Raw genomic sequence first — 25312 nt, 5'->3', positions numbered from 1 at the left:
CTGAGAAAGACAGACAGACACTTATGCCTGCTAATCTTTTGTGCCTTACACACAAGGTCATTACTTATAAAAGGTCATATGTTACTTTTGGGAATAAATAAAAGAAAAATGATAATTATAATAGGTTTCAATAAGTCAAATTTAATGGGAAGTATATAAAACTTTAGATGCTTAGGCTTTCAATATTTGCTTAAATAATTATATAGTAGCTTAGTTTGGCTCATTTTTTTAGTCTTTTATTTATTTATTTTATTTTATTTATTTATTTATTTATTTATTTATTTATTTATTTATTTATTTATTTATTTTAAAGCTTTATTTATATATGCATACAAGAGCTGGTGCACAGGCCAGAGATGCAGGGGGTGAGAGGATTCACCAGAGACAGAGTGGGAAACAGAACAGGCAGACTACTTAAATACACTGCTGAGGGAAGCAGCGGGCAAGACAGGAGAGGTCTGCTGCACCATGTGGGTTGCTCCCTGGCAGGCCAGGGATTGAACTCGTGCTGCCGAGGCTTCGGATTGCTTCATAGTGCGGTGCTTAACCCCTTGTGCCGTCAGGGAGGCCCTAGTCTTTTACTTTAAAAAAAATTCAAGCCTACACAAAAATTTGCCTAACTACTGTGTATTTCTGTAGGTTCATCAGTTATTAGCTTTGTGCCTAATTTGCATTCTTTCTCACTGAGAACCGTGATTATGGTGAATACTTTTTAAACTATAAAAATCTTTTGGTTGCCAGGACAAGGCACTTTTGGATCTTAATCATTTTGAATCATCACATAGGAGTTATGAAAATTTACAGAAAACTGATTCTAAACCATCTAACAGACGAACCAAATGCATCTACACACCATTAGAGTTACAATACATAGAAATGAAGCAGCAGCAAAAAGATGCAATTTTATGTGTGGAATGTGGATATAAGTATAGATTCTTTGGTGAAGATGCAGAGGTAAGTTGTATTTTCAAATACTTCCATGTTTTTCTTAAATATTTTCCTGTATTTTTGTTTCATTTTCTGATCTTAGAAAAGTTAATATTTCCCTTTAAAAAATGTTGTCACTTAAAGTAAAAACTAAATAAAAACAAGCAAACTTAGTAGATGTTAGACTTGTGTGGAAACAAGTAAGGCATCATTCACCTCCTTGCTTACAAGCCCAGTGAGCCAAAGAAAATTAGAAAGTGGATTTTAGCATTTAATGCACAAGCATAGGGAAAACATTGCTGGTGATGCTTTATAGGAGTCATGATTGATTGTGATTATTACATAATTTTAGGTCTGGTTGGATCATATATCATCAGAGAGTGATGTGGTAGCCTGTTTGCTGCCTCATGATTGGGAAGTGAAGACTTTGTTAGCTTTTCTTCTTCCAGTTTCCTAAATCCTGTTGTTGCAGAAAAGTGGTGTTCTATACTCCAGATGGCATTGTACTATGTTCTGTATTATGAAATTAGACTTTGAAACAGAGTCTGTGTGTTTCCTAAGGATAGGAACAGGAACAAGTATGTAGTTGGCATCCTGTAGGCAAAGGGGTGAGAGGAAATGCTGTTGTCTGCCTTTTTCTTTAGATTGAGTGATGAGTTAAGGCTTAATCACAGTGAAAAGTAATGTTTTGCTCCCTTGAAATGATGAACTAATACAGGGCAGGGATGGAGGGGTAAGGGAGCAAGGGTGTTGAAATGAGGGTTCCATGGCTCCAGTGGATAATATCTGAGCTATGGTGCTTTCTAGGAGAAAAGCAGGGAGTCAGGCAGTGCTGCCTGGTTCTGCATTCCTGTCACACACATATCATTAACTAACCAGACCAGAGTTGTCTTCTCACTTCCCCAAAAATGCCATCTGTCCAAATAAGCTTATAGTATGTGTATACTCTGTAGTATCTCCTAGGTCTTGGTCATTTGCATGTGCCACGAAGCAAATTCTTTTTTTTTTTTTTTTAAGATTTATTTATTTATTTATACAAGCACTAGGTACAATCAGAAGCACGGGAGGGTGAGAGAATTCACCAGAGCCAGAGCAGGGAGCAGAACAGGCAGACTAACAAAGTACACTGCTGAAGGGAGCAGCGGGCGGCAGGAGAGGTCTGCATGCCATGTGGGACCCTCGCCTGGTGGCTGGGGATCAAACCGGCGCTGCAGAGGCTGTGGGCAGCTTTGCAACCCAGCGCTCAACCGCTGCACCACCAGGGGAGGCCCGCAAATTCTTATTTTATTACAGTTTCATTTCTTGTTGCATTGAGTAGTCCTTATATCCGGAAAACTCACCACTCGTGAGGATTTGATAGATCTAAAGATGTTGGAGACCTGTCTTGTTTTCTGAATTGTTTATGGCTACAGGTGTTGGCCCTTAGATAGGCCATGGGAGCCACCAAAAATAGGTTAAACCGTAGACTTCTGCACAGGAAATGTATTTTAAACCTTTTGTTGCTAGAACATAGAGAACACATCTATAACAAATTTTAACTATATGTGTTGATGGGTTTTTAATAAAGTGAACAAGCACCACATAGGGAATCTTGAAATATAAATTTACTGATATTCTCTTTTTTAAATTTTTAGATTGCAGCTCGGGAGCTCAATATTTATTGCCATTTAGATCACAACTTTATGACAGCAAGCATACCTACTCACAGATTGTTTGTTCATGTACGCCGCCTTGTGTCAAAAGGATATAAGGTCAGCTGTGGCTTTAACTTGTGGGAGAAGGGAATTGGATTCTTTTACATTAGAAACATATTATTAGGTGGTAGGCTATAGTTGGTTTTTGAATTTAGCATTTTGGGAAAATGAAGGTGTCATAATTGTTAGCATTGTATTTTCATGAATTTTAATGTAGTAGATTAAATTTAAAAACCTGGTAAATGTTTCAGTATTAATCTTAAAATTGAATTTTTTAAAATTTCCATCATATTTGATATTTGATATTTCTTATTTTGAAGGTGGGAGTTGTGAAGCAAACTGAAACAGCAGCATTAAAGGCCATCGGGGACAATAAAAGTTCACTCTTTACCCGAAAGTTGACTGCTCTTTATACAAAATCTACACTTATTGGAGAAGATATCCTCTTTCCTCTTAAATGTTACAAAGGCTTTGTTTTAAATCACAGTATTTTTAAACCTCTTCTGAATGGATGCCTTTTTGATGAGAGGAGGCAGGATGGTTTGTTTCTTTGACCTTTGATTAGTGCACTACTGAAGAGGGAAGGGTTTATAATGGCTGGAAACAAGCCTTTTTCAAATGCCATAGTAAAAGGTGAGTTCATTGTACTTTAAGAGCAAGAAAACTGCTAAAAGGTGAAGAAGGTAGATTAGCAATGACTGGGAATCACATCTTCTCTAGACTTTTGTGGGAGTGGTTAAGTGCTTATGGCCTACAACCACTTCCTAGAGTCCAAACCTAAGAAATTACTTATTAATTAATTACTTATTAATGTCAATATGAAAAGAAAGCTACAAAGTTAATAGTTAACTGCTTATAAAACCTAATAGTAGGACATCTTCATTTATTGTGTGTTTCATAAAATATTTCTGTTTTTGTTCATTACAAATATGCTAATATTGAGACCTTCTTAGTGTCTACCCAAATTGTAAAGACTGTTTTGCTCTATTAATGTCATGAATAGGTTATGACTATCACACTGAATGAATTCCAAACCATTAACAGCGTTTTGTTGTTCTAAGCTAATTAGGCTATAAGAACCTGGTAATTTTTGTTTCTTTTGCCTGAACTTGAGTCTCTTATTTGAATACTGCTTCTAAAATAATACCTACCCTGACTTTTGCTGCTGTCATAGATCTTATCTGCTGATGCCGAAATTGGATGTCTCTTCATCCAAAATAAGCGTTTATGCTGGTAATATACTTGCGACACTCTCTCTCTCTCTCTCTCTCTCTCTCTCTCTCTCTCTCTCTCTCTCACACACACACACACACACATGCGCGCGCACACACACACACACACTCCAACCGCACTATGTATCTTCTGGCCTGGTTTTCTTTTAAAAATTCTGCAATTTTGTGGAACTGTTAGTCACTTTAACAGAGGATAGTAATTTACACTATCTTAGTGTATTTAGCTTTGATTTATAGAATGGAACATTGTGGTATTGTTAAGGATTCAAGTCTCAGTAGCATTATCCAAATAAAGAAGGTAGTTAATATTTGGGCTTCCACAACATCTGAGGTACTCTCCTGGGCCTTAGAAAGTGAGAAGATGATAGTTATCTGTTCTTATGCGCCTTAAAACTTAGGAAAGATAATTATGTGACTATGATTAGAGTAAATCAGAAGAAGGAAGATTTTTGCACAAACCAAAAATGAGTAGGAAGAGGAATCATTGTTTTAAAAGAGAAAATAATTAACATAAGGGAATGTAGCTTTTATTTTTCCTTAATAGTTATTACATGTGAATCCTCTAATCAAGCTCGATGATAGTGTAAATGTTGATGAGATAATGACTGATACTTCTAACAGCTATCTTCTCTGTATCTGTGAAAATAAGGAACGCATTAAGGACAAAAAAAAGGGGGACATTTTCATTGGAATTGTGGTAAGTACTTTGTAGGTGAAGAATTAATGATAGATGTTCACAATATCTCTTGTGTGAGTAATAAATGGTTTATAATCAGGATATGTAATGAAGTGTGCCCTCCAGCAGTTGTGCTAGAAAAATGTTTCCTCATTGTATGTTAAATCAGTACTTACAAATTTCTGGTGTTCTAATACTATGGAGAGATTCACATAGTTCTGTTCATAAGCTCTATAAATTTAATAGTAAAGATACACATAGTGACAGGCATGCATGTGGACAACATACAGATAGCAGAATAAACATTAAGCCAACACATGTATGGATAGTAAAGGATTTTACAGATTTGCAGTTAAATACAAATGATTGTGGAATTGATGTATTAGATTAAAAGTAAAGGATAGTGGGCCTCCCCGGTGGCGCAGCGGTTGAGCGCTGGGTTGCGAAGCTGCCCCCAGCCTCAGCAGCACCGGTTCAATCCCCGGCTGCTCCCCGGCCACCGGAGGAGGGTCCCACATGGCGCACAGACCTCTTCTGCTGCCGCTGCTCCGCTCAGCAGTGTACTTCTGCTCTCTGTTCTGGCTCTGGTGAATTCTCCCACCCTCCCGTGCTTCTGACTGTACCCAGTGCTTGTATAAATAAATAAATCTTAAAAAAAAAAAAAAAAAAAAAAAAGTAAAGGATAGTTAAGAGAAAATGATAATTGGTCATTACAAAACTCCATACTTAGTGTTTGGAATATTTATAATAAGTCTTTCAGATAAATATAATTTGTGAATGATACTTTTATTGACCTTGCTTTCTTGCAATTTGTGAGTAAATTTGACTCTTTATAAGTACCCAACTTTACTTTGTAAAAATCTTACAAGCTTTAGGACCCTTCAGAGAGGGCCTTTGATGTCCTATTTCAATATCAACAAAAATTCTCACAATCCAAATGTCTCTGAAGTGCCTTTGAATAACTTATTCTGGCTGTGCTAACTTGACATTTGCTTAACCTGTAAGCCTTTCTCTCAGCATTTACATTACTGTTAGATGACTCTAAATGACTTTTGTATCCTTGCAAAGTACTTTTAATTAGCCATGGGCAATTCAATATATTTATAAATAGTAACTTTGTTTGCTTTTAAGCATTAACATATGTAAGGTCTATTTTACATTTATCTGAAAGTCAGTTTAAAGAACAGAGTTGGTAAGTATACAACTCCTCCTTAGTGCTTTTAGAAATAACGTCTGGCCTGCTGCCAAAGTTAACCTAGTGTATAAACTGGGATGTGAAAAAAGAGAAATGAAAATTTGCCAATAAAGTGTTTTCTTGGGACATGTTTGGACTGAAGACATCCAGTTCTCTAGGTCTAGACTGTGGGTCTCTCCTATCCCCCTGGCTCCTGGGTAAAATATATTGGACGGGGCACTCAGAATTTGCCCTGACTTCTCCAACTCAGTGTGGCAGCAGTATATCTCATCTTCTTTTGTCCTCAGTACTGTTCCTCCTGGATTATTTTTATTGTGATATATCACATGTTCTTTAGTTACTACCTAACAGTCACCTTTTCCAAGCTGATAGTCTGAAATCAAAGGCTTTATTGTTTTATTACTACTGTGATTAGATCCTCTACATTCAGTCAGAACAATGCAGTTTTGTATAGACTGACTTAGGGTTTCTCAGTGTCACATATCACACAGAGTAATAGGTATTGAAGGAATAACAATATAGGCCATTCTCTGGTTTAAAAAAAGCAAAGGGAATTTGGCTGACTCATAAATTGGTTATTTGAATTCTCTAAATAGCTCTTATAAGTTTGGGTTGCAGATTAGAAAATAAACTGTATGTATAGCAGTCCTCCCTTATTTGCAGTTTTGCTTTCTGCGATTTGTCCAACCTCAAACTCCATTCAAAAAAATATTACTCACAAGATAATTTTGAGAGGGTTAGGCCTCACTGGTAACACAAGGGGTTAATTGACAGCACTATGAAGCTATCTGCAGCCACTGCAGCATGAATTTGATCCCCAACTAGGGAGCTGACCCACATGGCATAGCAGACCTCTCCTGTCTCACCTGCTGCTTCCCTCAGCAGTGTATTCCAGACGATCTGCCTGTTCTGTTCCCCACTCTGTCTCTGGTGAATCCTCTCATCCCCCGCACCTCTGGCCTGTGCCCCAGTTCTTGTATGCATAAATAAATAAATCTTTGAAAAATAAATATATTGAGCGCCTCCCTGGTGGTGCAGTGGATTGAGCGCAGTGCTGTGAAGCTGTCTGCAGCCTCTGCAGTGCCCGTTCGATTCCCTGCTGGCCAGGGAGAAACCCACATGGCGGGGCAGACCTCTCCTGTCTCGCCTGCTGCTCCCCTCAGCGATGTACTTCAGTTCGTCTGCTTTTCTGTTCCCCACTCTGTCTCTGGTGAATCGTCTCACCCTCCTGTACCTCTGGCCTATACCCCAGTTCTTGTATAAAAATAAATAAATCTTAAAAAAAAAACAACTATACTTTAAAAAAAAAATGAAGGTATTGAGAGGGAGATCACATTCATGTATCTTTTACTACAGTATAAATTTATAATTGTTTTATTAGCTATTGTTAATTACTGTGCTTAATTTGTAAATGAAACTTAATCATAGGTATGTATTTATAGGAAAAAGTAGTTTACATAGGAATCCAAACTACCATGGTTTTAGGCATCCAATGGAAGTCTTAGAACATATCATCCATGGGTAAGGGGCACTAATGTACCCACACTTTGGTCTGTTTGTGTTCACTAAATGTAGGCAGTGATTCTTTAAGATGAAAAAATGCCTCAAGTAAACATAAAAGTATATATATGTCATATATTTATGTTCTATATGGGCACTAGAGAGGACTTCTGGGCTTTAATTAAGAAAGTTCTGGCAGCATTCTTTGTATTCCCAAACTGGAAAGAACCCTGATGTCCATCAATAAAAGAATGAATAAATTGGAGATCACAAAAAGAAAATACAACATAGCAGTGACAGTGAAAGTACTACTTAAGTAACACACGTAAATAAATCTCACAGCAAAGTAGTAAAAAAAGAAGCGAGATCCAAAAGTATACATATGACATGTTTACATGTGTATAAAAAGTTTAAGTTGCTAAAACCAAGAAGAAAAGGAAATGATTATCTTAAAAGTCTGAATTACAGTTACCTCTGGAGAGAAGGGAGACATGAAATCCTTCTGTAGATAGTGTTGTATTTTATTGACTTGGGTGGTTGTTTTAATTAAGCCATAAATTTCTGTTTCATGCATTTTTTCCTCCTGAATATCTCATAATTTTTAGAAACCTCTACTTAATCACAAATCTATGTTATGAATCATCTGTGAATAAACAGTACTTACTATAAAAATAAAATGTTTGAACATATAGTTCATATAAATATTAAGATCTAATGTAGGTATTAGATGTTAGTGTTTATATTTTATAAATTATTAGAGTTTTTACTTAAGGCAAAAGAAAAGTATAATTTTCAGGGAGCTAGTAAACAGAAAAGAGTGAATAGCTGATGGAATAACTGAGAATGGGAGGTGAATGGAGGATGGCCTGTCCGTGTGCTCATGACTGAAGTCATACTGGGTCTGCTCAGTAAGTGACAGGACCTGGGTGAGCAGAAAGGTATCCTGACCTTTCTTTTAACAAATGATTAACAGGATGTTTGGGATGTCCTAAAGCTGGAGATTAAGACTTGGGAGTTTATATATTAAAACCAGAGAGAGCAGAGAAGGAGAAGAAAGGGTGGTTTGAAAGATGCTGCTAAATGCGGCTAAGTCTTTTTACTGTTTTCTGGTATACATGTGTCTGTGTATATACCTAGGGTAGGAAGAGTCCAGACCTAGCATAGGAATTGCTAAGTTAATCAGATATGAATACTAGTAGCATTGCTAGAAAATAAGCTTTTTTCTAAAGAGGCTGTGCCATTTGACTTTCCATCAGCAGCGATTGACTGTAGACATTGGTTGTTTTTCCTTCATTTAGTTAATAGAGTCTATAACTAGCCTCATGCATTTCTTTTCTTTTTTTTTTTTTTTTAGAGATTTATTATTATTTCTGCATACAGGAACTGGGGTGTAGACCAGAGGTGTGAGGGGTGAGAGGATTCACCAGAGATAGAGTGGGGAGCAGAACAGGTAGATCTACTGAAATACACTGCTGAAGGGAGCCTTGGGCGAGATAGGAGAGGTCTGCTGTGCCATGTGGATTAACTTCCTGGAGGGCGATTGAACTCATGCCACAGTGACTAGCAACAGCTTGATAGCACTGAGACTTTAACCCCTGCACCACCAGAGAGGCACACCCCACTGCATTTCTTAGGCATCAATAGTGAATAACAGTGTGCACTGTGGAGTCAGACTAAATGGGTTCGAATCTTGGCTCCACCACTTACTATCTTGTGACCTTGGGTGAGTTACTGACCTTTTTCACCTCTTCCAAACCATAAACTTTTCTAGTTTATATTTGCTATTTAGTTTAACTTTTCTAGCTTATCTAGTTTATCTTTGGTGTCACTTGCCATTGGTGATAGGAGGTTAATTTTGGTTACACCTGCATAGACTCTCTGCATGGGACTTACTCAGAATTTGTTATATGTTAATTTATTTTTGCAAAAATTATATTGTTAATTATTTACTACTCTGACTGTCAGGTTGCTAGGAATATATCACTACTTCAGTTATGGCAACAACTATTTGTACAGAACTTCATAGTTCTATACTTCACAGCATCCATATTTGTTTCTAACGTGATATGTATAATAACCCCATGAGGGAAGTAGGCTACCCACTTACAAAGTAAGGAAGCTGAGGCCTAGCAGAGTTTGGTTATTTGTCACAGATACTTCATCAAGACTTGGGACTTGTACTCAGAGTGTCTCTAAAATTCCATCTAGCGTAGTTTAGATATAGATGAATCTGGTTTCTTACATAAGAATATTGGAATTCACTAAAGTATTTTCAAATGCTTTAGAACTGGAGTACATACTAGGGAATGCCATTTTTACTATTTCCATTTTACTTATGCTGTTATATTTAGGAAAAGTATATAATATTTGGGACATTATATTTTGATTTGTTTTCAGGGAGTGCAGCCTGCCACAGGTGAGGTTGTGTTTGATAGTTTCCAGGACTCTGTTTCCCGTTCCGAGCTGGAAACTCGGATATTGTGCCTGCAGCCAGTGGAGTTGTTGCTTCCATCACACTTGTCAGAGCAAACAGAGATGCTCATCCACAGAACCACGGCTGTTAGGTAAGTGGGTACATCACTGGAGAAGAATGCTGATTCTGAAACTCAGATTTATTGCCAAATCTCCTATTTATTAAAGTTGGTGAAAAGTTTTTACTTTTAAAAATATTTTTACTCAAGTAGTGGAAAGATTGAAAAAGAAAATGAAATGACCCATAATATCACCTTAATATAGGCATTTAGAAGTTGGTGTTTTAGAAGAGACTTAATGATATTATTTAAAAATTGTCAGTTTCTAGGGATCATTTAGAATTCATTTCTTAGAAAGTTTATATAATTTTGAAAGTGCTTTATCTGTTCTACAAGTTTCAAGTTGTGGTTTTATTAGACTTAAAGTCATGTCTCTTATTAATGAAGCAGTGTGCCTCAGTGAGGCATTTCAAGGAAGAAGATATGTAGTTATGGTAGTATCTGAGAGAGTTCGTAATCAACAGAAAGAAGCAGAATTGCATTTAACTCATAAAGCATGATGTATTAAGTGAAGATGCCCAGTTGAAGGTTCTATACTTCCAGTTCCACTTGGAGGAAGGTGATGGGAAAGAGACGGGAAGGGCAATCAGGCTTAAGTGAAGAGGACTTTATATCTTGAGGAATTTGAAGGTTATGTGGGAAAGCCTGTGAAGATTTTTATTTAGTATGTTGGTTGAAATAAGTTGGAAAGTCAAGTTAAATGATTAATTGATATGTTTCTTAGTCCTTAAAATTAAGACTTTTCTCTTTCATTTGAATTGAACTTCTTTCAGAGTAGCTTTCATAATATATTTTTCTAATTATAACACTAATTCATGTTAATTTAGGGAAAGTTGGGAGTTATAAAATAATGTTAAGTCCTATAGTCCAGAGATAATTATATTGAAACTTCTTGGTATATTATTTCCATGTATGTATATTATCTTTCTACATTTATAAACTTGAATTCATGTTGTAAATTGGTTTTATAGTCCCTTTTTCCCCCCTTAAAATTCCCGATACATTTTTTTACTTTATTATGGAAAATTATAGAGAACATACTCAAAATATACAGGACAGTGTAGTGAATCTCCATGACTCCATCAACTAGCGTTAGCATTTTTCAGTTCACACAATCTCATTTTATCTGTACTCCATCCTTTCCCTCCCTGGATTATTTATTTGAAGCAAATCCTAGAAAATATCATTTCATCTGCTAATACTTCAGTGACTACTCATGAAAACAAAATTACTTCATAATATTTTGTCATAAAAATGGGTTATAATTATCCAGTTTTATTTAGTTAAGTTGCTTTTTTTAGTATTAAAAATATTGCTATGATGAATATTAACGCATAGAAATAGTTGCATGCATTGCTGATTATATCCTTAAGCTAAATTCCTAAAAATTGAATTACTGGGTCAGAGAGTATAACCTCTAATAATTGGAAACTCTTGATTGCCTGTGGTAATATCAATTTACATTTCGAGAACTATATTATTGGACGATTGTTTGAACTTTTGTTAACATTGGGGGTGATCTTTTTAATGATCTCTGCTAATTGGATGGATGAAAAATTCAACATCAAGTCCCTTTTGTTTTTAATCCTTTTTTGATAGTGTGTTCAAACTGGAATAATTAAAAGCCTTATGTAGACTTTAAGAATTACCGCTGTTAGAGAACTAAAAAATTAACAAAATCTCTGAAAGTTTTTTGAGTCTCCTAAAAGTTTATTTCCAATATCTCATGTCTTTGATATTATTCATTTTCTTCACAACTGAGTGTATATTTGATTAACTTAGATATAATTAAGACCAAAGTCGATTAATTGAATCAGTTTCATTTTTGATATCCATTTATATTTATTGAACAGTAAAGGAAAAATTCAATAAAATATCAAAATATTCCACAATGACATTGCCAAAACTGAATTTTTTGGCTGACAGTCAGCATTACTTGATAATATTCCTGAATGTTTATTTCTTAAATGAGATTCAACAGCCATTTGTCATGCCAAAGATAGCTTGAGTGTTATATGTGGGTTTTACATATTTGATGACTATCTTTGTCTTATTTTAATTTGAATTTCTCTTTATCATTGACAGTATGTAATTTTTTCTGTACTAATGATCAAGTATACTTTTTATTTTATTTTTATAGTGGGCTCCCATATCTGTGGAGTATCTAAAGCTAATCTATGGACAGAATGGAGTAGAGATTCAAAAGTCAAACAGTGTCGCTGTGTAACTTAGGGTTTGGGTTGGAAAACTGGATCTTTCCATTAGTGACTTTATGTGACTATTGCACTGTATTTGGTTTCCTTTTCTTTAAATTAGGGTAAGAGTACCTTACCCATAGAATTGTTGTGAGGATCAGGTTCATGTAAGATATGTGTGTGAAACAGTGCCTGGTATTGAAAGCTCTTTATAGATGGAAGCCATCATTACTATCACTCCAGTCAACCATGTTTTCTTTCAGCATTGCCTTTCCCCTATTCTCTTTTTCTCCATTTCCTGTCTGAAGTATGAGGGACTTAGTATACTCTATGTGTATGGCCCTTTCAGGTATCATTTCTCACATACAGCTATAGTTCTCATTGTTTTGGCTTTTGAGATTTCTTCTTTATTCTAAAACATTTTTGATTATGTTTTAATTCATTTTCTGAACATTATATGTTTTATTTATACTTAGAAAGATTGTCCTCTATTTCTGAAAACAGTTATCTATATTTTAGTGGATTTGTCTATTTTTAAATTTAATTTAATTTTTGGCATTTAGATTTTAGTTTAATCCTCTCCCCCCCCCATATTCTAGCAGATCCACTTTAATATCCATAAATCTTAACCATTATCATTCTGAGATACAACTGAAGCTATATGAGAAAAAGAAATGAAAACAAACCACAGGGATAGGGAATATTTTTAAATGGGCGTGAAGAACATAGCTTGCCAGAAATCTGTTCCATATTTACTATCAATAAACATAGCACTGTATTTTCAAAGCGAAAATTATTTTGTTTTTGGTAGTATCTTGTCTGTTTTAAACAGTGATAGGTGGTTTCTTGTGCCTCAGATTTGGAATCTTCTTTTTCTTTCACTGTGAATCTGAAGGTAAAAACAGCACTTGTTATCAGTTATTGGTTGATGTTTTATTAATATTGAAGAAATAATAAAGCCATGTGAGAAAAGGCAGAAGAATGGCTTGAAATTATAGAATGTCTGTTTTCAAGTATTGGGCATTCTTTTTTCTTTACTTCCCACAATTTTTTATTTTATTTTTTTTAACATTTATTTATTTTTGCATACAAGAGTTGGGGTACAGGCCAGAGATGCGGGGGGTGAGAGGATTCACCAGAGACAGAGTGGGGAACAGAACAGGCAGACTGACTGAAATACACTGTTGAGGGGAGCAGCGGGCGAGTCAGGAGAGGTCTGCTGCGTCATGTGGGTTATTCCCTGGCTGGCTGGGGATCACCCTTGTGCTGCAGAGGCTTCGGATTGCTTCATAGTGTGGTGCTTAAGCCCTTATGCCACCAGGGAGGCCCACAATTTTTTTTTTTAAGGTAACATTGGTTTACATAATTGTTTGTGTTTTCGAAGTATAGGATCTCCTCCTTCAGGTGTTACCACACAGTACCTACCACCAAGATACCTGTAGTTCACCACCATAGTCCCTTTTACATCCTTCTCCCCTTGCTCTCTCCCTTTCTCTCTAGTAAGCCTCAGTTCTATAGTCCACTTTCTGGGGTTTGTTCTTAGTTTGGCTTTATCTGATCCTTTGTTTGGTTTCTCTGTATTCCACATATAAATGGTGCCATCCAGTATTTTGTCTTTCTCCTTCTGACTTCAGTTAGTATAATTCCTGCCAGCTCCATCCATGTTGCCACAGTGGCAAGAGTTTATCTTTGTTGATAGCTGAGTAGTATTCCATTGTGGATATATATACTACATCTTCCTGATTCACTCAGTCTGTATTTGGGCATTTGGGTTGTTTCCATAGCTTGATTTTTGTAAATAGTGCTTCAGTGAAAATGGGAGTATATGTTTTCCTTTGAATTAGTGTTTTTGTAGTCTTCAGTTAGATAACTAGGAGTGGAATGTTTGGGTTGTATGGCAGATCTATTTTTAATCTTTTGAGAAACTTCTGTACTGTTTTCCATATGGATTGGACAGTCTAAAATCCCACCAGAAATATAAAAGAGTTCCTTTTCCTCCATATCATCAGTGGTACTTTTTGTTTTTGGTCTTTTTAATGGGTTATTCTCACAGATTATGAGATAGTATCTCATTGTGTCTTTGATTTGCATTTCCTTGGCAATAAGTGATGTTGAACATTTTTTCATGTGCCTGTTGCTCATGGGCCTGTCTTCTTTGGAGAAGTGACTGTTTAGCTCTTCTGTCCATTTTTTAATTGTTGAGTTAGCTGCATTCTTTGTAGATCTTTGCTACCAGACCTTTGTCAGATGTATAGTGGGCATGGAATATCTCCTTTTGAGTTATTCTTAGTGTTGACCACAAGAGGTCTCCCAAGGATCTTGTATTCTGTAAATTGTATTTCAAAACTACTAAAATCTTCGCTTTTATTTACTTTGTATCAGATGGTTACTTAGATAACTATTAGTCAAAGATAGTAGTAAGCTAAAATTATTTCTGATTAATGGTAAACTATCAGTTTTCAGTTTTTTATCTTTTTGTAAAGTGTCGTAAGACTTCAGTCTGGGACTCAGGAAATCAGTCTTACTATCTTATTTTTACCCCTTCTCTTTGATGTAAGAATATATGGAGAGAAACAAAGGAAAAACAGTGATTTTTAAGCTGTATTTAAGGTATGTTAGCTGTGGTTGAGATGGCTGTAGCTTAGAGATGTCATATGTTAATATGTTATATGTTAGTGAAACTGGTTGAGAAGTAAGCTGTAGAAAGCAATAAGCACATATTAGGTGATATTTACTAGCTCGCAAAGAAACTGATCTTTGAGGCAAGTCAGATGAACAGAGTACAGGATGCTCAGTTTTGTGTTCAGAGAGTAAGTGCTTCCTGGATTCCAGCATAGTCAAAGAAGACTTTGTGGAGGAGGTAGGCTGGACAGAGAACATTTGCGGGATGGGAGGATTTGAATTGGCAGTGGGGAGGAAGGAGAAGAGCATGTATTGTGTGTGTATATATACATACATATGTGTGAAATTAGAGGGGAGATTTCCCTGATTAGAGGGGGACTTTCATTTTGAGAACTGAGGAAGAAAGTTAGGTAGCATAAAAGCTAGCAAAGGTTTGTGGACCCCTAATGGAAGGTGGTAAGGTTTCTGGGCAAAAGTATGGGCCAGAAGAGGTGAGTCTGTTGCCTAGATGGGAGAGTTGAAAAATTTATTTAAATTGTATTTTTTAAGAATATGAATAGTTCCACTTGGGGCAGAGTATATAGAGAAAATAGATAGACCAAATAATTTGGAGAATGTCAATAGCTAGGATTAGGAGGAAGAAGAGTAGGAAGAAACAGAAATGGGGGGGATTATGAGCTAGTTAGAGAACCAGAACAAGGTAGTCATGTATATTTTTAATTTATTTATTGCAAATGGTATGGTCAATGGTATGTGTTAATTTCTTTTACAATGTTGGCTGTTAAAATTTTCTAAAGCTGCATGACATTTGGAAGGACATTTGGTTAAAAACTAACTATACCCACTTGATGTCATTCATCAAATACCTACAGAAGAATGTCCTATGGTACTACAGTGATTCAGTAATCTGATCTATGAAATAGATGCTTGAACATATTAGCACTTACTCAAAGATGCACATGTATACTATGGATTTGAAGAAAACAGTGAAACCCTAAAATTGGAGAATAACAAGAATAACAATAGATCTTGCTGTTGTTACTTTAGTGTTAAAAACAGGAATACATTATTATGCCTTTGAGTTCACAGAGAACCTTATGTCATCTAATATTTACCCCAAACCATGTTTTAACCTGATTCTTTGTAATGAAGATTTATATTATCTGAATGTCATTTATAGTGACAAATATTTGAAGTTATTGCAGTATTTTAATTTTGTGTTCACCTTTTAATTAATGTGTTATAGATTACTTACTGCTTTGTGGTATCTTGCTTTGATGTTTAAGTTTTTAGTGGAAAATAATTAATAGTTTCAGTATCGTGATGAAATTACCATGAGACTATACATAATTACCAGAGGAGTTGTCATATAAGCTATGTATCTGTGTTGTGGTTGAAGTCCAGTTTTTTTCTGGTGTCATTATTTGAATTTAGCATTGCTGAAAAGGTATCAAAGGATGAGAGGGGAAAATGTAGATAGGTATTACTGATTAACTTGGTTAAGAGGAAATGTTCTACATATATGAAGTGTTAAATGATCAGTATTAGATGGTGTGAATTTAGTGATCTCTCTCTTCCAGTTTGTTCTCTCAAACTTTAATAAGCTCAATTCTTTGGGTCACACAAAGTCATTTCAGTATGCTTTTTAGATATGAGCTGCCAAGTAAATGTGGAATCCTGCACCAAACACTGGGTGATGTACAGATGAAATCACAAAACCCCTAGATTTGGTAGGAAGGTAGGGCTGGGTGGAGTGAGCACAGAATGGGAAAAGGGATTTGTGAACATTGAGTTGACTGGAGGGTCAGGCATGTGTGGGTGGAGAGTGACTTGGGACAGAATCTAGCACATGAGAACTGCTTAGTGACTATTTGCTGAATGGCAATATGTTTAGGGCTAGAGATGAAGACTGAAGCTGTTTCATGGAGAATGCAGGGCACTAGTGGGAGGAATTTATACTTTATTCATGTTTTTTTTTTTTTAAAGATTTATTTATTTATTTATACAAGCACTGGGTACAGTCAGAAGCGCGGGAGGGTGAGAGAATTCACCAGAGCCAGAGCAGGGAGTAGAACAGGCAGAAGGACGGAAGCACACTGCTGAGGGGAGCAGCAGGCAGCAGGAGAGGTCTGCGCGCCATGTGGGACCCTCCTTCGGGTGGCTGGGGAGCAGCCGGGGATTGAACCTGTGCTGCAGAGGCTGCGTGCAGCTTCGCAACCCAGCACTCAACCGCTGCGCCTCCAGGGAGGACCTTTATTCATGTTTCTTAAATTTGGCCTACTCACTGCTTTTATTTATGTTTTTGTGTTAGAATTTTCTTTTTAAAAATTTGTTAAATGACAGAGGTACATGTTTACTGTAAAGGCAAAATTACCTGTTTTAAAGGAAAACAATTTCTTGTTAACGCTCCTACATAATTTGATTTAAATTTTTTATTACAGTGTGACTTAAATATTTATAAACTTAAAATTTGTTGCGTTAGCTTTCTACATTTTTTTACAGCAATTAAATGAAAACAAAATTTGAGATTAAAATCAAACAAATACAGTTAATGAAGGTTGATGTTCTTTTGCTGAAAATATACTTCTCCTCCCAATTTGAATGGGTTTGTCCCCCATTGAGGGCTGGGTTCTTTTCAATTTAACATTCTTATGATGGATGTAAGGGTTCAAATCTTTCCCACTGTTTTTCTCTCTTTGAACCAGTGTGACATAGTGATTTGCCCTTCACTGGTACCTTTGTGCCACTTCCATTTTATGACTGCTCCTTTTTTTTCTTCTTGTTAACCTTAACTTTTAAAGTGCTCCTCACTGCTAATGTGATCTTAAGTGTAAGTAGAAGGGGAGTAACTGAAGTATGTGGCTGCATTCACTTTAAAAGTTGACAGTTCAGTTGATTTAGAACAGAGCTTTTCAAACTGAAGGTTATAAAAACAGTTTGATAGGTTATGACTGCTATTGAAAAACACTGAGTAGAACTGATCTGAGTGCTTTACATGTACAAAGATAAGTTTTTCATGAAATGCTTTTTTTAGTTTTATCTGTATATATGCATAATCTGTCTATGCCTTCCAGTCCTCTTTCCATTCACTGTCATAATTCTCCAAGAAAGGAATTAAACCCCTTGTTTAACATATTAATGAGATATGTTATCTGCAGATTATCTCATATGTTTACCTAAAAGTGATTGGTGTGTGTTTATATATATACATATATACATACATATATATATACACACACACACACATATGTGTGTGTGTATATAATTAAAAAATTTATTTTTATTTATGCATACAAGAACTGGAGTGTAGTGCAGAGGTGTGTGTGGGGGTGGTGGTGAGAGGATTCACCAGAGACAGAGTGGGGAGCAGAACAGGCCGATCTACTGAAATGCACTGCTGAGGGGAGCGGCAGGTGAAACAGGAGAGGTCTGAAAGGTCTGCTGCACCATGTGGGTTTGCTCCCTGGCCAGGGATTGAACTCATGTCTCATGGCGATAGATAGCTTGATAGCGCTGAGACTTTAACTCCTGTGCCACGAGGGATTCCCTCTCCACTCCCTCCCACCCCCCCCCCCCGCCCAGGAGTATATTTTTAAATAGCACAACTGAAAGGTAGTTCATATTTGAAGACTGTATTAAAAATTCTAAAACTGACATGATTTATAGACCATATATTACCTATGTGGAAAATCCAGAAGTGACAAATTATTAAAAATAATAAGAATTCAGCAAGATCATTAAGTATAAGTCAGTATATAAAAATGAATAGTGTTTTAATACCGCAACAACAAATGAAAGTTAAAATAACCTCTTTTGGAATAATAACAAAAATACTGTTTAGAACTCTATTCAACAAAAAGAAGACCTTGTTGAAGAAAATTTCAAAACTTTACTGAAAGATATTAAAGAAGAACCAAATGATGGAAAGATATACCACATTCATGAATGGAAAGATTCAGCATAAAGATGTTAGTTTTTCCTATATTATGTATAAATTCAGTGTAATGTCGGTAAAAGTGGCAATAGGGGTTTTCACAGAAACTGTCAGGATGCTTCTAGAGAGGTAGCTTAGAGGACCAAGAATGAAAAGCACTAAAAAAAGCCAAAACTCAAGATTTTTTTTTATAAAATTATAGTAAGATAGTATGGAACTAGCATAAATAAAACTGGAACAATGGACTGGAAAGAAAGCTGGAGAAAGCGGGCCTCCCTGTGGCGCAGTGGTTGAGCGCTGGGTTGCGAAGCTGCCCTCAGCCTCTGAGGCATCGGTTCAATCCCCGGCTGCTCCCCGGCCACCAGAGGAGGGTCCCACATGGCGCGCAGACCTCTCCTGTCACCCGCCGCTCCCCTCAGCAGTGTCCTTCAGTCCTTCTGCCTGCTCTGCTCCCCGCTCTGGCTCTGGTGAATTCTCTCACCCTCCTGTGCTTCTGACTGTACCCAGTGCTTGTATAAATAAATAAATAAATAAACAAATCTTAAAAAAAAAAAAAAAAGAAAGAAAGCTGGAGAAAGCAACTCTATGCATACGTGGAAATTTCATCTGACAAGGTGGTGTTAGAAATCATGGGAAAGCTGTACTGTTCAATAGATGCTGCAGGGACAAACTGCTGTCTATCTTAAAAAACAGAGAGAAATGCTAATTAAAACCATACAGAAAACTCTCAGTTGAAAATATAGAATACATTCTTCATCTCATGATTTTAAAATATGAGACACACACACACACATGCACAGTGCATATCAGAGGAAATAATTGCTTAATCACTATAGCATTTTTACTGGTTATTCCAGCTTTTGCATTATATATATTAGGTCCTTGAATATTGTCATGTCACAGTTTCATTATAATATAAATGAGACAAAAACAATCCTGGCTGTTGAACAAAATGACCTACTTTAGTCATTTTGCTTGAATTTGAGTTTCTGCACATAGCTTACCACAGTCTACTTGTGTCATTCTTTTAACCTGTTCAAGTGAACTGTAGAAACCTTACCTTTGTTTGTTTACTCTCTCCCATGTCTAATTGTCTTTAAATATTTCCTTTGTATACAATTACAAATAAATCAAAAAGTGTTACAATTTTTGCTTCAACCGCCAAACAATTTAGAAAACTTAAAGTCTGATAAATATACCTGTATTTTTGTTGAATGTGTTCTTTCTCAATGTTGTAAGATTCCTTATTTTTATAGTTTCCTTTCTGCTTAGAGAACTTCCTTTAGCTATTCCATTTGGGTAGGTCTGTTGGTAACATACTGCTTTAGTTGTTCCCCCTCTAGATGCCTCAGATCTATGGTCAGCTATTAAGGGTTGATTTTCATGTTTATCTTTGACCCTTTTTTGGTTTTCTCTATGTTCCATACATAAATGACACTATCTGGTATTTATCTTTTCCTTCTGACTTACTTCTCTTGGCTTTTCTCTACCAATTTCATCCATGTTGCTGAGAATGGTATAAGTTTGTTTTTTGATCATGGAGTAGTATTCCATTGTATATATATATAGCACATCTTGATCTATTAATGTTTTTGGGCACTTAGGTTGTTTCTGTATCTTGGCTATTGTAAATAGTGCTACAATACATATAGTGCAGGTTTCCTTTTCAAATTAATGTTATTGTATTCTTTAGGTAGATACCTAGGAATTTAACTGCTGGATTGCATGGGAGATGAACTGTTAGTCTTGAGGAACCTTCACACTGCTTTCCATAGAATCTGGACCAGTCCGTATTGTCACCAGCAATGCAAAGGATTTCTTTTTCTCCACACAGTCACCAGCACTTATTTCTGGTTTTTAATGTGGGCCATTCTCACTGGTGTGAGGTGGTATCTCATTGTGGTTTAGATATGCATTTCCTTGATGATCAGTGATGATGAACATTTTTTCATTCATTCATTCTTAAAAACATTTATTGGGTGTTTGCTGTGTGCTAGTTATTACTAGATAGTGAATATACAAAACTGAGAGATTCTTAGCTTCTACTCTTAAGGTCAGTAGACATGGTTGTTATGGAAATGAACACTTACATGAAAGTGTTGATTATTAAGGTTTCATAGAGTCACTGGTTGCCTAAGAACATCTAGCTTTGCCTAAATGGTTTGTCTAAGGCATCTCCTTTGCCTTAGGTGCTAGGTGAGGCTTCTCAGAAAAGTATGCTGGAATTGAGGCATTGGAGAATGATAGCTCTGCAAAGGGAGGTGGGTGAGAGAGCTTTTGTATGGGAGCATAAATTAGTTTGTTTGACTTCCATGTCAAGGTGAGTATCCTGAGGATGGACTGATGTGGAATTTGGAGAGAAAGTTTGTGTAAAGTAAAAATGAGAATCAAGGATGAAACAGTGGAGAGAAAGCAATAGTTTGAAGAAATTGGATAAAGGGTTTCTTGAGAGAAAAACTGGATAGGAATGGCTACTGACCAAACTGCATCATCATGACCTTTTCTGTGCCAGCACTTACAGTAATTCAGTTATAGGTATTTAATCAGTGTTTGATGAATGACTGATTAAACAAGTGACTTTTGGAATAAAGAGAATACTCAGTATTTCCTATTTGTTTTTCTTAAGAGTAATGATTTGAATTTTATGGAAAAAAAGGGATTGTTATAGTAGTTGGAAATTCATACATGTATGATGATAAATGTATATTTAAATGCTATATAGTCATCTCATTTACTTCTTTTGGGAAGACCACATTAATTTCCTATTATTTTTTCCTCACGGTATTTATTCTTTATAAAATTTTTAAGAATAATATTCACTTTTTATAATAAAACATTTTAATTGTCCTTTAAATTATTTAAGCATCCTCATATTTCTTTGGACAGTAAATATTAATGAAAACTACATGGCTAATTTTCCTGGGTATTGAGTAACTATTTTAAAGATTGATGTTGATGATAACAAGGTCGTAACCTCATCTGTGGCACTTGAAACCTTTTCTTTGGTGATGTTCATAAGAAATCTCTTTTTCTCATTCTAGTCTGTCTTACTCATCTTCCTCATTTCTTGTTTCTGCAGTAGAAGATAAAAATAAAGTTGAATCCTTTGGCATTTTTCATTATGTATATTATATAATAATTTCACTTTGCTGTTTAGAAAAATACACCAGCAGAAAATTGATTGCAGTAGTTGAGATGGTAGTGGATTAAATAGCAGAAATAAATCTCTCAACCAGTACTAACCAGACTTGACCTTGCTTACCTTCAGAGATCAGGCACGTTTAGGGTGGTATGGCTGTGGACTCACAGAAATAAATCTCATGCAAAGTAGGAAAATGTCTGTAGGAAAAATTTAAAGAGGAAGTCTTAATAAAAATCTGTTTTATGTGGATTTCCTTTTACTATATTAATTCCTGCCCTGGTTGAAATGCCATTGTATTTTCATTTGTTTTCTTGATACATAGTTTTTATATATCTAGTTATCACTTTTAGTGGGTGTGCTTATGTATATGAAATTCCAGATTTTAAGACACAATTAATAGGTAATAATTATTTTATAAGAGTGTTTGTTATAGGATTTTCATTGACTGTTACTCAGGAATATCTCTACATGAAAAGCGTAAGTAGAATGTACACACAGTATGTTCGTTGATGCCTGAAAAAAGAAGAAACACTTGAGTAGTTTGGAGGGATGATCTTACTAATTTCTATAGAGAACTCCCAGGTTGGAGACATACTGCTTGAGCAGAAAGTTTGGGAGCAGTTTTATGAGATGCAGACTTGTTTTACTAATTCTGTTTGATTTTTGTAAATGCAACTGTTTATTGGAATTAAAGATTTAATTTCATAAAGTCTCCTAATTACCACAGTTTGTACTGAAGTACAGTTCAGTCTTGATTCTGGTAAGTCTACCTTCTACTATCATAAATACATAATAACTATAACAATATAAAATATAAAAACCTCCTTAACAGGGATTTTAATACAGTTAACCATCTATTTTCATTATCTGTTCAATTTTTTTTCTCACTTTTACCTCTTCATGGTTCAAAAAGAGATTATTTTCATTCCTTTCCTTCCTATCAAAGCTTCCTTTCACTATTTCTTTAAATCAAGAACTTGAGGCTACCTTGGTTTAGAGACCCTCGGGGATTGCTTATCTGTCTGAACCTTTGTTAACTTAGATTTATCCATTAGTCTTTTCAATGACTCCTTCCTGTCAAACCTCCCTGCTGCAGAGACTGCTTACTAATGTCCATTATTTTTCTTGATTACTTTGAGATTATTTTCTTATCTCTTGTTTTCAGGCTAGGACTTTCTTCTCCCTCCCATCCTTTTTTGTGGTTTCTTTGTAATCACTAGCCCATGTCTTGATCCTTGGAGCAGTGAAAGTCTCTGAAGTCCTGTATATCTTTTTCCTCTACCATATTTCTTCCCTTCCTTCCTCGCCCCCTCCCTTCACCTTCTTTAAGAAAACTACCTGTCTTGTATATGATACAATACACACTTTAGTTTAATAAACCTAATATAAGGTTGATGACATTTCTCCAAGTTTCCTTGCCCTCTCCCCAACCCCAGAACTTCAGAAAATTCTGACAAGACCCTGGGAGTCTTTCTGTCAGCACCCTTACGCATTTTCTCTTACTTTGTGCCTTTAGCTCTTATCAACTTTTCTTGGCCAGGCAGAGCTGGGCTTTGCATCTCATGAGAGTGTACATGAACCTTGAACACGTAGTGTGAGTATGCTAGATTGCCCAGCCCCCATAGGAACGCTGTTAGAAGAACATGTAGTATGCCTGCATGCCTTACTTAATGGCCATGTTGGGTCTTGCCCATCCCACAGGGTAAGACATTATTTGGTGGGTCATTGAGAGTAGCAGATATAAGCATCACATGGCAACTTTAAGATGGTTCGTGTCCAATTAGGAAGTCCTGCGCTTAATGCATCAAGGCTGTCTTTCTTGAACTATAGTCATAAATCATCAGTGGACAATGAAAAGAATTTTATGGGTTGCCTAAACTTTAAAAAAGAATTGTATGGATTCTAAGATAGATGATTAGACTGTATGTGATAAGTATTGTTTTATGAAATTTTGTTTTTTCATTTGCTGTGCATCCTAATTCTGTCTTTAACCCAAGAAAGAGCATCAGAATGACAGATTGACTTTTGGTCATTCTTGTCAATCAAATAGTATATACAAATCAAATAGTCAGTCAAATAGTATATACAAATAACACATTCCTTTTCCATTCAGCTTCACAGACATTTATTGTACAATTACTATGGATTTTATCGACTTTAGAAGATCCATAATCTTTGCCCTTAAGGGTTACCAGTCAGTTTGGAAAGCCAGCACATAAACAAATTACTCTAGTATAAAGCAGATTGCTAGAGCATATGATAGAAAAGCAAACTAAGTACTAAATTAGTCCATGAGAGCGAGAGAATAATTCTATCTAAAGCAGCTCTGCTCTGTAGATACGTAATATGATCCATGATATGATCCACATATCCACAATGTCATTTCAACATGTAATTCTTTTTAAGATACTAATTATTTATATTCTTTCTGATACACTAAATTTTCAAAGTCCAGTGTTTATTTTACACTGATACTACCTTTCAGTTCTGACTAATCATATTTCACCTGTTCAATGACATGTGTAATTAATAGGTACTAAATTAGACAATATAGCTTTATAGAACGTGGAGAAACATCATTCAAGAGAGGGCCTAGGAGGATAGGTCACACTTGACAGGTATTAGGGAAATACATTCCACAGTGAGAAAAATTTAAACTAAAAAGAAATAAAAATGTGTAAAAAATAATTAATGAAGCCCTTATTATATGTCATATATTTTATGACTGTTATATTAATTCTGTAATGTACATGACAACCCTTTGTAGTAGTTACTGTCCTTAGTAACTGCTATATAATATATGCATTTTTATAAATGAAAAATAGGCTTGTGTGGTCAGATAGCTTTAGTGTCTACACATTCATATCTGTACAGGGTTGGCAGAATGATGAGTCTTAGAAGGTGTGCCCGTCCCAGTTCCTGGAACCTATGACTAGTTAAATGGCAAAAGGGAATTAGAGTGGTTGTTGCTACTTAATTACCTTTAAGATAGAGAGAGAATCCTGAATTATCCAGTTGGGCACAGTTAATCAGAAGAGTACTTTAAATGTGAAAGAGGGAGGCAGAAAAGTGATATGATTTTGAATATTTGATCTACCAATACTTGCTTTGAAGATGGAGCAAGAGGTCAGAAGCCAAATATTGTTGTGTGCCTCTAAAAACTGGAAAAAGCAAGGAACCAGTGTTACTCTTACAACCTTCAGCAAGGAGCTTTGGCGACATTTTGGTTTTAGCTGGTTGACACCAGTTTTGGATTCTGACCTACCTATAGAATTGTAAGATAATAAATGTGTGTTCTTTTAAGCCATTAAGTTAGTGGTAATTTGTCATGGTAGCAATAAAAAATTAATATTCTATCAATATGTGTGGGCACTAGGTAATGTAAAAACATTTCTTAATGTAGATTAAGCCTTTAAAGAATCCATTGTTGATTGGTAACTAATGGAATTAAGTCAGACTGCTGTCTCTCTTCCTTGGATGCCTGGTTGCTTCTGCCTCATGTTTCACACTACTTGGAAAGTGACAGGTATATAATATTTTTAAATAGACATAACTTTTCTTGCAAATAGGCATGTAAATACTAATTGTGGTTCTGACCACAAGTATCGGGCAGTTTGGAAGTATTTGATAAAGTGAATACTACCCTTTTTAAGTATGAGCAGTT

The 25312-nt window shown here is 35.7% G+C and overlaps 1 protein-coding gene across 1 annotated transcript in view; it reads left to right on the top strand.

Annotated features, from left to right (window-relative positions):
* The window catches only part of MSH3 (mutS homolog 3), a gene marked incomplete at both ends in the record, with an annotated part of 149954 nt that overhangs the window by 6543 nt on the left and 118099 nt on the right, over positions 1 to 25312 (top strand). The window contains 5 exons of the mRNA XM_084233471.1: positions 742 to 954; positions 2562 to 2678; positions 2942 to 3061; positions 4407 to 4550; positions 9622 to 9788. Of these exons, the coding sequence (XP_084089597.1) occupies positions 742 to 954; positions 2562 to 2678; positions 2942 to 3061; positions 4407 to 4550; positions 9622 to 9788 (761 nt within the window). The remainder of the gene's footprint in view (positions 1 to 741; positions 955 to 2561; positions 2679 to 2941; positions 3062 to 4406; positions 4551 to 9621; positions 9789 to 25312) is intronic.

Source organism: Talpa europaea, assembly GCF_964194135.1.
Source record: "Talpa europaea genome assembly, chromosome: 5".
Classification (NCBI taxonomy): domain Eukaryota; kingdom Metazoa; phylum Chordata; class Mammalia; order Eulipotyphla; family Talpidae; genus Talpa; species Talpa europaea.
The sequence above is the reverse complement of the archived record's forward strand: the minus strand, read 5'-3'. Positions and strand labels throughout refer to the sequence as shown.